General features: G+C 39.2%; 1 protein-coding gene and 1 pseudogene across 1 annotated transcript; both read left to right on the top strand.

Moving 5' to 3' along the window:
• Positions 1–257: 257 nt before the first annotated feature.
• On the top strand, positions 258–8,843 carry fmodb (fibromodulin b). The gene is made up of 3 exons (XM_051669897.1): positions 258–314; positions 2,436–3,380; positions 7,317–8,843. The coding sequence occupies exons 2-3, from the start codon at positions 2,441–2,443 to the stop codon at positions 7,466–7,468; spliced, it is 1,092 nt and encodes a 363-aa protein (XP_051525857.1). The 5' UTR covers positions 258–314; positions 2,436–2,440; the 3' UTR covers positions 7,469–8,843.
• Positions 8,844–13,495: 4,652 nt separating this feature from the next.
• On the top strand, positions 13,496–14,455 carry LOC127424587 (fibromodulin-like; annotated as a pseudogene).
• Positions 14,456–15,336: the final 881 nt, after the last annotated feature.

The following is a 15,336-nucleotide window of genomic DNA, read 5'->3' as shown; positions in this document are numbered from 1 at the left end:
TTTTCTTGTGTATGTAAATGTATTTTACAATGTAAACACATGTATATTGACTACATGTGCAATGCATTCAACAACATTTTGTGTTTGTCGGAACAAAATAATTTGTGTGCAAATAAATTATTTACCTCAGGTCTTGATGCTGAATCTTGATGCTTGCTTGCATCTGGAAAACATTGCCAATGCATAGCATACTTTTTTTGTTTACCCCCTCTCCACCTTTTTTCTGTATTTCTCTCTCTCCCCCTCAGAGGTGGAGGCACACGTAAAAGGGACAAAGAGAGAAAGATTGAAGGACACAAACACTACAACCACAGGTATGTACTTTATCCTTATTTGCTTTCCAAAAAAGCCTAAGAATTATGATTCAAGATTTTAGTTTTCTGCTCTCATAACAGAATATTGTTTTGTATATGTATACAGTTTATGTGTACTTGACTATAATGGACTTTTATGGCTTTTGCCTTCCATGAAATTGCAAAAAAATAAATAAACTATATATATATATATATATATACATTTTATCTGTCTTTTTTAATTACTTGTAAAGTCAGTCTACTCTGACATTATTTAAATGAAGGACAACAATGTGTCATCACCATTGCTAAATTGTTCCAAAAACGTGAAATGTAATTCACAGACAAATGGACAGGCAGCCATGTCCCAAACAACATGATGATGTTGTTGCATGACAGTTTAAGTACAAATTTAATCTTACCATCAATTGTTACAATGAGAAAAGAAATTAAGGAGCAACACTTTGCAGTTTTCTATTTAAGTTTTACACAGAAGGAAAACAAGGGCTTTATGATTATGAAATTGTCCCTTAATGTTTGTTTGTTTTTGTTTTTTCAAGAAAGATAGTCTTAATTAATCATTTATCTAAAAATAAGACACATAGACAAATGAATCCATATACATGGCATTTCACCCTAACAGAAACCAAACTAATAAATAATGCCAGTTCAAACAAGGATGTCAACAGTGATATCAATGTTTTGTAATATCCTCTGAGAGTTAAGCTGTCGCCAGCACTCTCCAAAGCTTCCCTCAGGCAAAATGTGTTTCTTTCACTACAAATTTTCTGTAGCTTTTGAACAAAGAAAAAAAAACACATGTGGCATACTTGCCCAGACCTGAGAGAATTTGCATGATAGCCTAATCCCTGTTCTAACAACAACTTTGTTCTGATTGATATAAAACATGCTGCATGTAAATAATGATGATTATCTTGCAATGAGAGTTTATGCATGGAAACTTGTGACAGGAGGACATCAGTTATGTGTCTTAAAGGTGAAGTGTGTAATTTCTAAACCTCTAGACACACCAAACAGAATTGCACAACAAAGATTTCTTCAAACAGGTTTCTTGAACATTCCCCCTGTCTTCCATTGGTTGGCCAAACAAACAGTCCCATCCCAGATTTACATTTGTTGTGCAAATGTTTTTTTGTCAGGCTGATTGGAATACTCAAATGTTGCCACACAGCCACAGTATTTAAACATTTATAGGAAATCAAACTGTCCATGCATTACCTATATGCATTTTAAGTTTGGATAACAGAAAGTATTTTAGTTAGAGGTTGACTAATATTAAGTTAACTAAGGTGGTGGAAGAGGCTGATAACGATTAACTGGCTGATAGTTTTTTAAATCGATGTAGTCAATGTTAAAAAAAATCTCAGTCTTTCCTTACTATAACGGGCATAGATATAGAGGCAACAAGAGTCCAAAATGATTAAAATCCCAGATGCACTTTTTTTGCGTAGCCATAATAACCAGAAAAAAATAAAGATTTAGTGCATAACACCTGACTTTTAACTATAAGCTGAAATACAACAAGGACTCTTATTTTAAATTGTCTGTGCTTCTAGCTGACACAAACGCATGTAGTCCACATCAGGTTGTAGTCCAAAAAACTCTAGGCCATGGGTTTTTATAATGGCAGTTTTAGATTTTTTGAGTTAAATAAGGCCTGTCATTAAATAAGCCTTTCACATTTTGTTCTAGAACATAAATTACACACATTTTTGAAAAAAATGCATGTTGCTATCACAATGCTAATTAAGGACTACAACTACCAGCAACATGTGAGCTACGTGCTTTTCAAAATGAATGACTTTTGTAGTCCTTATTTAGTCCGGGTTAGCAACATGCATTTTTAAAAGACACAACGGCTTCAAAATCCATGATTGAGGTATGTGTGTTATTTTGTTATTTATGTTCTAGAACAAAACGCAAAAGTCTCTGAGTAATTTTCACCACAGATCTTGTTTTACATGTAATTTGAAAATCCCTATTATAAAAACCCATAAGAAAATTTCTGAGAGAACCCGTGGTGAATTAGCCTTCCGGGTTTGCCTTCAAATTGACGCCATGGCTGAACAGCTCTAATTTATGTTCATTTTCATTTTTGTGTTACTTTTATTTTTCCTGTAGTGACAATGAGAGGCTGGATTGCACTGTTGTTGTTGTTGGCAAGGTTTATCAATTTATCCACGACACAACCAACCAACACTTTGACATGGCTAAGTTACCTTCGCAACCGAGCATATGGTCACGGTTATGGCCGCAGTCACAATTACAATCATGCCTCTTTAAGAACAGAGGATGAGCCTTCTGTGCTGGACTGCCCCTTGGAGTGCAGCTGCCCTTCAACCTACCCCTACGCAATGTACTGCAACAACCGCAACCTACAGCATGTGCCATTTGTACCATCTCAGATAAAGTACGTCTACTTGCATAATAACCAGATCACAGGCATCACACAGGGAGTTTTTGACAATGCCCCAAATTTGGCATGGATAAGCCTCCATTCAAATAAGCTGAGCTCCGACAAGATAAGTGACAAAATCTTTGCCAAACTACCAAACCTAGAACGGCTCTTTTTACACAACAACAACCTTAGCCGTGTTCCACAAGGTTTACCACACTCCCTACGTGATCTACGAATGAATCACAACAATATCTCTGTAGTTCCTGCCGATTCCTTCAGTGGAATGAGCAACCTGACAGCCCTGCATCTCCAAATGAATGCCATTGAAGACCTTGGTGGCGCACTTGAGGGCCTTCTATCCTTAACTCTTTTAGACTTACGAGCGAACCGACTGAAGAAGATTCCAGAAAACTTGCCGCCAAAGCTAAGCCAGCTCTACCTCGAATACAACCATATATCCAGCATTCCTGCTGACTTTCTAAGCCACCGGCCCGAGCTGCGCTTTATACGGCTGTCGCACAATCAGCTCACCAATGGTGGAATTCCAGCCAATGCTTTCAATGTCAGCACACTCGTGGAACTCGATTTGTCCTTCAACAAGTTGGAGAGGATCCCAACAATCAGCACCAGTCTAGAGAACCTCTATCTGCAAGCCAACAAAATCAAAGGTACAGAAGAAAAAAACAATAGAAAATATTACTCATAAGCCTAGAAGGCATGTCAGATCTGCTGTCTGTCTTGTGCAAAAAAAAAATCAGGAGGCTTCTTTCCAAGCTGCAAAAATCTTCTGAATGTGTGTGCTTGTGCTAATGCAATGCTTTAAAGCAGCTATTTATTGGAAATCTGAAAAAAAAAAACTACAGAATTAATGTCCCAACAACCAATCATACTATTGTATTTGAACATATGGGTTGATATAATCATTCCCTATTATGTAGCCTATAGGAAGCAGAGCTTAAAAGGCTTTTGGAAAGAGTTTCATACACATTCTTTCACTGGAAAAAGCTGTGTCATATACAGTTCCACCTTTGAATATCTGCTATATTTCTAGACATAAAAGAAATCACATTTCTAGAAATCACTTGCTTGACATCTATTGACCAAGGTAGCTTTATGTGTATAAACGTTTCTTTGGATAAGAGCATCTGCAAAATGCCTTAAACATGAATGTAAAACACTTAAGTGTTATAACACTTTATACTCTTGTGTGTATAAAAAACAGATTTTGAGAGACCTACCATTTGCATATTGTGTGAAAACCTATTGCATAGAGCTGTTCAGCTGTGACCTCAAATTGTAGGCAAACCCGGAAGTCTAATTTGCCATGGGTTCCCTCGGGATTTTCCTATGGTGTTTTATAATGGGGTTTTTCAACTTATGAGTAAAATAAGATCTGTGGTAAACATTGCTTCATGATACATGGACCTTTTGTTCTACAACATATATACAACATACTTTCATACTTTGAATTTTGAAGCCACCATGTGATTTAAAAAAAAAAGTGTGCAATTCAATACGGCTTCAAAATTCACAAGGTATGAAAGTGTGTAATATATGTTGTAGAACAAAACGTCCACGTATCAAGTAATGTTAACCATAGACCTTATATTACTCATAAATACAAAACTCCCTGTAGCAGAACTTCACAAAGGGAAGGGGGACACAGGGAATCGGGTTTCTTCAGTCTCAGTTAAGGCTTTTTAATTGTCAACTTTTCTGAGCTTACAGCTTCACAATAACTCATTAGCTTCACATTAACTCTTTAGCTTCACATTAACACATCAACTACTCAGCGGGACTCTAGATCTCTGGCTCTCTCTCCCCTTCTTGTCGGTGGTGTGGTCCTTTTATACCACTCTCCCCAAGCTCACTGCAACTAGAAACAGGTGTTAATAATAATCTGGCTCAGGTGTATGCACCCTTACCGCTTTCTCTCTCTCCAGGCGGACGCTTGACCACGCCCCCGCTGTCACATATCCCCACTGTCTGACTCAGGCCTGGGAGACATCCGGCCTGTCTACCACTCCCCCCCATTTCTGGAAAGAAAGTCGGCGACAGCCATCTGCGCTCCCGGTCTGTGGACCACCTTGAACTTAAACGGCTGAAGAGCCAGATACTAACGGGTGATCCGTGCGTTGGTATCCTTCATGTGGTGGAACCATAGGAGTGGGGCGTGGCCTGAACAGAGAGTGAAGGCCCACCCCAGCAGGTAGTACCGGAGAGTGAGGACCGCCCAATTGATGGCAAGACACTCCTTTTCAACGGTGCTGTACTTAGTCTCCCTCAGCGAGAGCTTGCGACTAATGTAAAGCACCGGGCGCTCCTCTCCCCCACCACCTGCGAGAGTACGGCCCCCAGCCCCTGTCTGAAGCGTCTGTATGTAAGACAAAGGGAGAGAGAAATCAGGTGAATGTAAAAGTGGGCCCCCCACAAAGTGTGGCGTTCACTTGTAAATGCCTGTTGACACTGCTCCGTCCACTGGACCGGGTCTGGAGCTCCCTTTTAAGTGAGATCAGTCAGCGGGCTGGTGACATCCGAATAAGTAGGTACAAATCTCCTATAATAACCAGCCAGCTCCAGGAACTGTCTCACCCTCTTTCTGGTCTTGGGCCTCAGGCAGGTCGCAATCACCGCAGTCTTGTCAATTTGGGGACGCACCTGCCCGTGGCCAAAGTGGAACCCCAGATACCGTACCTCCACCCATCCAATCGCCCACTTCTTGGGGTTTGCTGTGAGTCACGCTCATCGCAACGATCTCAGAACTACCCTCAGATGCTGCAGGTGCCGCTGCCAGACATTGCTGTAAATGATGATGTCATCTAAATAGGCAGCGGCGTAAGCCAAATGCGGTCTGAGGATTCGGTCCATGAGATGCTGAAATGTAGCTGGGGCCCCAAACAAACCGAACGGAAGCATCACAAATTGGTGTAATCCAAACAGTGTGGAGAAGGCTGTTTTTTCACAGGAAATTGGTGTCAAGGGGATCTGCCATTAACCCTTTGTTAAATCCAATGTCGAATAAAATCGAGCAGTGCCCAACCGATCGAGCAACTCATCAATGCAAGGCAATGGGTAGGCATCAAATTCAGACACCACATTGACTTTTCTATAATCCACACAGAACCGTACAGACCCGTCGCTCTTAGGAACTAGAACAACCGGGCTGGACCAATCACTGTGGGATTCCTCTATTACCCCCATATCGAGCATTGCAACCAATTCTTCCTGGACAATTTTATTTTTGTGCTTGGGCAATCGGTAGGGACAGCTATGTACCACCACCCCCGGCTCAGTCTCGATGTGGTGCTGGATGAGGTTTGTACGACCTGGTAGAGGGGAAAACACATCTGCAAACTCCTGTTACAACTTGGCAACCTCTGCGAGTTGATGCGGTGAGAGGTCCGCACGTCTCCGCATATCAACCAGGGTGATATGATTGTGTTTTGTATTCAACTCCGGCCCAAGCTAAGCCCTCTCCGGAACTACCATAGCCAACGTCACAGGGACTGCCTCCCTCCATAATTTCAGGAGGTTGAGGTGATATATTTGACGTGCGCCCCCTCTATCAGTTCGCTTTACCTCATAATCGAGATTCCCCCACTCGTCGTGTGACCTCAAAGTGTCCTTGCCACTTGGCGAGTAATTTGGAGCCTGATGTGGGGAGTAATACAAGTACCTTATCTCCCGGTGCAAATTTCCACAGCCGAGTTCCCCTGTTATACAGTCGGCTCTGTCGTTCTTGAGCTTGGAGCAAATTCTCCTGTGTTAGTTGCCCCAAGGTGTGGAGTTTTTCCTCTAAGATCAAGAACGTATTGAATTTCATTCTTACTGTTTGAAGGTCCCTCCTCCCAAGCTTCGCGTATGACATCAAGCACGGCGTGCCGCCCATACAGCAGCTCGAATGGGGAAAACCCAGTGGAGGCTTGCGGGACCTCTCCTACAGCGAATAACAGGGGATCGAGCCAGCAGGCCAGTCCAGGCACTACGCCCGCATTTGAGGGGGCGGGTGCATCCACCTGAGGGGGAGAGTGGGAAGGCACTGAATTAGCCCACAGGGTGCAGGAACAGGGCCTGGAGAGAGGACAGAGTGAGAGGGGAGGGGGGAGTGGGAAGAGATGGGAGGAAGCATGGGGGGGAGAGAGATAGAGGGCTCTTCCGCCCTAGGGCATGCCGCCATATGGTCCTCCGCCAGCCGGACCGCTTCCTCCAGCGATGGTGGGCGATGGCACTGGACACATTCCGCCGGCCCTTCTGGAAGCCAGCAGATCAGCTGTTCTAGCACCACTTGGTCGATAATTCCCTCGACGTCGCGGTCCCCCACCAGTAGCCATTTCCGGCACGCTCCCATTATAAAACCCCATAGGAAAATCCTGAGGGAACCCATGGCGAATTCTCTTCCGGGTTTGTGGACTACAAACTGAACAGCTCTATAGTGTGTCTTTGAACCATTGAAACGGCTGCTCTAAAATACAGTTGTTATTTTGATTTTGTAGGATTTGTTACACCGTTCTAATGCAAGCCATTCATGTTTCCATTTCAGCACTATGCTTTTTTGTTTTTATGCGATTAAGATAATAACTAACTGCTTTTCTTACATTTCACAGAATTTTCATTAAGCAGTTTTTGCAGAGTTGTGGACATGAACAATTACTCTAATCTACGTGTACTGAGGCTGGAGGCTAATGAAATTAGCCCCCGAGACATTCCCTCTGAAGCTGTACTCTGTCTGCGCCTGGCAACCAACATCGACTTGTAGGCCTGTCTTTTATACATCAAGCCATCAACAACGATCTGTTGTCAAGTGTAGCTGTATTATATACGGTACTGTGCAAAAGTTTTAGGCAGTTGTGAAAAATGTTGTAAAGTGAGGATATTTTCAAAAACAATACCATGAATAAATTTATTTATCAATAAACATCATACAAAGTGCAGTAAACATTAAAATATCAAAAATCTATATCTGGTGTGACCACCCCATGTCTTTAAAACAGCACCAATTCTCCAAGGTACACTTGCACAAAGTTTTTCAAGGTTGTTGGCAGATAGGTAGTTCCAAGCATCTTGGAGAACTTGCCACAGTTCTATGTATTAAGGCTGTCTCAATTGCTTCTGTCTTTTCATGTAATCCCATACTGACTCAATGATGTTGAGATCCGGGCCATGCCATCTGCTGCAGGACTCCTTGTTCTACTTCTATTCAATTCTATTTACAAAAGGAATGTTTGGAAATCTCAAATGTATACTTCCTACTGACACACTAAAGCAGAAGATATAAACAAATGTTTTTGTGAAACATCTAATGTGCCTAAGACTGTTGCACAGTAGCCTACAGCAGTGGCTCCCAACCCTGTTCCTGGAGGTCCCCCAACACAACACATTTTGGATATCTCCCTAATCAAACACACCTGATTCAACTCATTAGCTCATTAGTAGAGACTCCACGACCTGAATTGGGTGTGTCAGATCAGGGAGATATACACAGTGTGCAGTGTTGGGGGGCCTCCAGGAACAGGGTTGGGAACTACTGGCCTACAGTGTATCTCACCACATATGGGTGGCTATTTTAAACATGTGGTGTTTGAAAAGATGTTCTTTAACTATTATCAACATCTAGCAAATAAGTTTGTTATCAGGTTATGAGTCTGAATTATGGTTATGATAATGAGTTATGGTTATGATTAGTTTGGTTATACCGTAATTTAATCTATTTGTCAGTAATGTGATTTTTTTTTTCTTTTGGGATTTGAATTAATTCCATATTAATTCAAATTAATTACTAATTACTAAACATTTAAACAGACAGAAATAGTAGTAGTAGTAATGTATTTTTTTAAATAAGTTGAATATGATGTACATTAACATCATTTAGAGATTATATATCAGTCAGAGAAAAAGCTGCTTTATTCTACATATGGTGGTGGGTGCATATTCATGAGTGATGCCATGTTGAGATCAGCCGAATATTACTCACTTTATAGTATTTATAATGTCTTGTAAGTGGACACTTTTTTAAATATATGTGCAGTATATTAATCATTGCTGACTGTGAATAGTGCATTTTTACAATGGCATTAGTAACTGAGAATATAACCGTAAATATTACTGAGGGCACATTTAATAAAAAAAACAAGGCACACATGACTAGAGTATCAACATTTTTTTCATTTTTTACCAAAAACACTAAAACACATGAACTGGAGCTGTCAATAATACTTACATACAAAAGCAAAGTGTATCCAATATCATATGTACTGTATAATGGCACCATATACAGCAGAAGAAAGGTAGAACATTATTAAATCTTTATATATTTCTTTATTTTTATGGACAGAGCTATGAGATACTTTAAGGCATTCTTTTAAAATATATTATACATCTGCATCAAAGAATGTTAAAGACAGGTGTGGTTGACATGTAGAAAACATAAAGGTTAGTTGCATGAAGAGAAACATGGTTACATGGGTTGCAAAAAGAGAGGCTACATTTTGTTTTAAATATTAATTCAAATGTCAAAGCATGGTGTAGTCATTGTGTATACAAATCATTTTTACAGTAGAGTAAATTTTTTACATTTTATTACAATATATTTTATAGTTAATAGTGTGTATCAGCTTACATATTTTTTTGTGACATATTGTCTAATTAATATTGTTAGTTGGGTTTCTGTTTTGTCGGAGGCCTATGTCAGCCATTAATTCTGGCAGAGGGAAAAAAATGGCCTGAAATCAATTGTACAGAGATCACAATTTGAGAAATTTGTTTATGAGGATATTGCTAAAATAAATGCCTGATCCTGAGAAAAGTGTTCCAGATATAGAGGAGAGGACAGCTTTTGCAGTTCTCTGATCAATCAGGCAGGGTGCTCTTAATGTGGTATGACCCTGGGCAGGCCTAGAAGCTTTGATGCCTCATCGCAAACTATCTGTACCCACTGCAGTTGGCCTATACTCCAACCTTTACTCCAGTTGAATTACTCCCACATGGTCGAAGCTTGCACGACACTGTCATTTATAATCAATAAGAATACATTCTTTTTAATGCAAGGGAGTGAAAGATGAAACATTCATCCGAGGTGAATCGTGACCTGGGAATTTTCTGAGCCATCTGTAATCAGATAATCTTTCAAGGTGTTCCCCTCAGAATGTGGTAATCCCAGGCATATTCATTAGGTTTTATAAACAGACTTGACCTTCACTGAAAGCTCTAAAGGGAGCTGGTTCCACTAGGACAATGTTAGCGATAATTACTGGAGAAGAGTTTGTCACACACTGCCCAAAGGAACTGATGAAATGTCAGAACAACCTGATTTTTCCACCGAGATCTCTGAGCAGACAGACCAACCCGTACTCAAACAATTATCAGTCACTCACACAGCTACTTACAACCCCAGGAAACATAAGGGAAAACCTTCTGAAATATATGTCAACACTTCAATTACTGTGACATATTTTATATTTATTGAAATGCAGAGGTGTATAGTAACAAAGTGCAAATCCTTCGTTACTGTACTTAAGTGCAGTTTTTTAATATTTGTACTTTACTTGAGTATAAATATTTCTTTGGACTTTTACTTTCACTTCGCTACATTTTGAAGAGAAAATTGGTACTTTTACACCTCTAAATTTCTCCAGATTCTTTCGTTACTTTTGCGACTGCAGAAGAATAACCGCTGTACATGCAAAATGGATGCAGATCGGTGATAGTGATGTGTGATTCGCTGAAAGAATAATTTGAGTCGAATCTTTTAAATTTGATTCCTTTAAAGTGAACAAAGGGGCAGTGGTGGATCAGCAGTTAAGGCTCTGGGTTACTGATCAGAAGGTTGGGGGTTCAAACCCCAGCACTGCCAAGATGCCACTGTTGGGCCCTTGAGCTGGGCCCTTGAGCAGGGCCCTTGAGCAAGGCCCTTGACCCTATCTGCTCCAGGGGTGCTGTATCATGAGGGGCACTGTATCATGGCTGACCCTGCACTCTGACCCCAGCTTGGCTGGAATATGTGAAAAAAAGAATTTCACTGTATGTGTGATAAGTAAATATAATTATTATTAAAAGATTCAAAGAGCAGTCTGAATGATTCATTTTGTGAATCACAAATCTGAATCAAAATCACAAGCGAAGCGTGTGCCAGATTATGTGTTCCATCCTCTGTCTCCACTTGGGAAGACAAGAACTTGGGAAGTTTTTTTTTTTTACAAATTAATTTGATAAGTTTAGGCTTAAACATTATGAAAGCTGTTGAATAATGAAGTTATGTGCGATCAGTCTCCTGCCTTTCCAAGAACTGTTCATATAAGTCAATCACATGAATTTACATTTTACATTTAAACAATGTATAATGTGTATGAATAATTACCAGCACTCATAGAAATGTCCAACAATATTTATTTTTAGATTTTATGAAGATGTGAAGCAAAACTACTTTTTGGTTGCTAAAGTGTTATATTTGCTTTGTAGCACATTTATCCTACAGTATGTGGTAACTAGGGCTTTCTGGAATAAATTGCGTGCAAAGAAATTACTTAACTCAATCTTGATGCTTGCTTGCATCTGGAAAACATTGCCAATGCATAGCATACTTTTTTTGTTTACCCCCTCTCCACCTTTTTTCTGTATTTCTCTCTCTCCCCCTCAGAGGTGGAGGCACACGTAAAAGGGACAAAGAGAGAAAGATTGAAGGACACACACGCTACAACCACAGGAATGTACTTTATCCTTATTTAGCTGAAAGCTTACCATAAAAGCCTAAGATTTTAGTTTTCTGCTCTCATAACAGAATATTGTTTTGTATATGCATACAGTTTATGTGTACTTGACTATAATGGACTTTTATGGCTTTTGCCTTCCATGAAATTGCAAAAAAATACTTTTTTAATTACTTGTAAATTCAGTCTACTTTGACATTATTTAAATGAAGGATAATAATGTGTCATCACCATTGCCAATGTTGCAAAATTGTTCCAAGAACTTGAACTGTAATTCACAGACAAATGGACAGGCAGCCATGTCCCAAACAACATGATGATGTTGTTGCATGACAGTTTAAGTACAAATTTAATCTTACCATCAATTGTTACAATGAGACAAGAAATTAAGGAGCAACACTTTGCAGTTTTCTATTTAAGTTTTACACAGAAGGAAAACAAGGGCTTTATGATTATGAAATTGTCCCTTAATGTTTGTTTGTTTTTGTTTTTTCAAGAAAGATAGTCTTAATTAATCATTTATCTAAAAACAAGACACATTATTAAATTAATCTATATACATGGCATTTCACCCTAACAGAAACCAAACTAATAAATAATGCCAGTTCAAACAAGGATGTCAACAGTGATATCAATGTTTTGTAATATCCTCTGAGAGTTAAGCTGTCGCCAGCACTCTCCAAAGCTTCCCTCAGGCAAAATGTGTTTCTTTCACTACAAATTTTCTGTAGCTTTTGAACAAAGAAAAAAAAAAACACATGTGGCATACTTGCCCAGACCTGAGAGAATTTGCATGATAGCCTAATCCCTGTTCTAACAACAACTTTGTTCTGATTGATATAAAACATGCTGCATGTAAATAATGATGATTATCTTGCAATGAGAGTTTATGCATGGAAACTTGTGACAGGAGGACATCAGTTCTGTGTCTTAAAGGTGAAGTGTGTAATTTCTAAACCTCTAGACACAACAAACAGAATTGCACAACAAAGATTTCTTCAAACAGGTTTCTTGAACATTCCCCCTGTCTTCCATTGGTTGGCCAAACAAACAGTCCCATCCCAAACTCACATTTGTTGTGCAAATGTTTTTTTGTCAGGCTGATTGGAATACTCAAATGTTGCCACACAGCCACAGTATTTAAACATTTATAGGAAATCAAACTGTCCATGCATTACCTATATGCATTTTAAGTTTGGATAACAGAAAGTATTTTAGTTAGAGGTTGACTAATATTAAGTTAACTAAGGTGGTGGAAGAGGCTGATAACGATTAATTGGCTGATAGTTTTTTAAATCGATGTAGTCAATGTTAAAAAAAATCTCAGTCTTTCCTTACTATAACGGGCATAGATATAGAGGCAACAAGAGTCCAAAATGATTAAAATCCCAGATGCACTTTTTTGCGTAGCCATAATAACCAGAAAAAAATAAAGATTTAGTGCATAACACCTGACTTTTAACTATAAGCTGAAATACAACAAGGACTCTTATTTTAAATTGTCTGTGCTCCTAGCTGACACAAACGCATGTAGTCCACATCAGGTTGTAGTCCAAAAAATTCTGGGCCATGGGTTTTTATAATGGCAGTTTTAGATTTTTTGAGTTAAATAAGGCCTGTCATTAAATAAGCCTTTCACATTTTGTTCTAGAACATAAATTACACACATTTTTGAAAAAAATGCATGTTGCTGTCACAATGCTAATTAAGGACTACAACTACCAGCAACATGTGAGCTACGTGCTTTTCAAAATGAATGACTTTTGTAGTCCTTATTTAGTCCGGGTTAGCAACATGCATTTTTAAAAGACACAACGGCTTCAAAATCCATGATTGAGGTATGATAGTGTGTTATTTATGTTCTAGAACAAAACATAAAAGTCTCTGAGTAATTTTCACCACAGATCTTGTTTTACATGTAATTTGAAAATCCCTATTATAAAAACCCATAAGAAAATTTCTGAGAGAACCCGTGGTGAATTAGCCTTCCGGGTTTACCTTCAAATTGATGCCATGGCTGAACAGCTCTAATTTGTGTTCATTTTCATTTTTGTGTTACTTTTATTTTTCCTGTAGTGACAATGAGAGGCTGGATTGCACTGTTGTTGTTGGCAAGGTTTATCGATTTATCCACAACACAACCAACCAACACTTTGACATGGCTAAGTTACCTTCGCAACCGAACATATGGTCACGGTTATGGCCACAGTCACAATTACAATCATGCCTCTTTAAGAACAGAGGATGAGCCTTTTGTGCTGGACTGCCCTTCAACCTACCCCTACGCAATGTACTGCAACAACCGCAACCTACAGCACGTGCCATTTGTATCATCTCAGGTAAAGTACGTCTACTTGCATAATAACCAGATCACAGGCATCACACAGGGAGTTTTTGACAATGCCCCAAATTTGGCATGGATAAGCCACCATTCAAATAAGCTGAGCTCCGACAAGATAAGTGACAAAATCTTTGCCAAACTACCAAACCTAGAACGGCTCTTTTTACACAACAACAACCTTAGCCGTGTTCCACAAGGTTTACCACACTCCCTACGTGATCTACGAATGAATCACAACAATATCTCTGTAGTTCCTGCCGATTCCTTCAGTGGAATGAGCAACCTGACAGTCCTGCGTCTCCAAATAAATGCCATTGAAGACCTTGGTGGCGCACTTGAGGGCCTTCTATCTTTAACTCTTTTAGACTTATGAGCGAACCGACTGAAGAAGATTCCAGAAAGCTTGCCGCCAAAGCTAAGCCAGCTCTACCTCGAATACAACCATATATCCAGTATTTCTGCTGACTTTCTAAGCCACTGGCCCGAGCTGCACTTTATACGGCTGTCGCACAATCAGCTCACCAATGGTGGAATTCCAGCCAATGCTTTCAATGTCAGCACACTCGTGGAACTCGATTTGTCCTTCAACAAGTTGGAGAGGATCCCAACAATCAGCACCAGTCTAGAGAACCTCTGCCTGCAAGCCAACAAAATCAAAGGTACAGAAGAAGAAAAAAACAATAGAAAATATTACTCATAAGCCTTGAAGGCATGTCAGATCTGCTGTCTGTCTTGTGCAAACAAAAAAAAAAAAAAAAAAAACTAAATCAGGAGGCTTCTTTCAAAGCTGCAAAAATCTTCTAAATGTGTGTGCTTGTGCTAATGCAATGCTTTAAAGCAGCTATTTATTGGAAATCTGAAAGAAAAAAACTACAGAATTAATGTCCCAACAACCAATCATACTATTGTATTTGAACATATAGGTTGATATAATCATTCCCTATTATGTAGCCTATAGGAAGCAGAGCTTAAAAGGCTTTTGGAAAGAGTTTCATACACATTCTTTCACTGGAAACAAACTGTGTCATATACAGTTCCATCTTTGAATATCTGCTATATTTCTAGACATAAAAGAAATCACATTTCTAGAAATCACATGCTTGACATCTATTGACCAAGGTAGCTTTATGTGTATAAACATTTCTTTGGGTAAGAGCATCTGCAAAATACCTTAAACATGAATGTAAAACACTTAAGTGTTATAACACTTTATACTCTTGTGTGTATAAAAAACAGATTTTGAGAGACCTACCATTTGCATATTGTGTGAAAACCTATTGCATAGAGCTGTTCAGCTGTGACCTCAAATTGTAGGCAAACCCGGAAGTCTAATTTGCCATGGGTTCCCTCGGGATTTTCCTATGGTGTTTTATAATGGGGTTTTTCAACTTATGAGTAAAATAAGATCTGTGGTAAACATTGCTTCATGATACGTGGACCTTTTGTTCTACAACATATATACAACATACTTTCATACTTTGAATTTTGAAGCCACCATGTGATTTAAAAAAAAAAGTGTGCAATTCAATACGGCTTCAAAATTCATGTTTGAGGTATGAAAGTGTGTAATATATGTTGTAG

The sequence above is a fragment of the Myxocyprinus asiaticus genome, chromosome 33, assembly GCF_019703515.2.
Source record: "Myxocyprinus asiaticus isolate MX2 ecotype Aquarium Trade chromosome 33, UBuf_Myxa_2, whole genome shotgun sequence".
In the NCBI taxonomy this organism is placed as follows: domain Eukaryota; kingdom Metazoa; phylum Chordata; class Actinopteri; order Cypriniformes; family Catostomidae; genus Myxocyprinus; species Myxocyprinus asiaticus.
The sequence above is the reverse complement of the archived record's forward strand: the minus strand, read 5'-3'. Positions and strand labels throughout refer to the sequence as shown.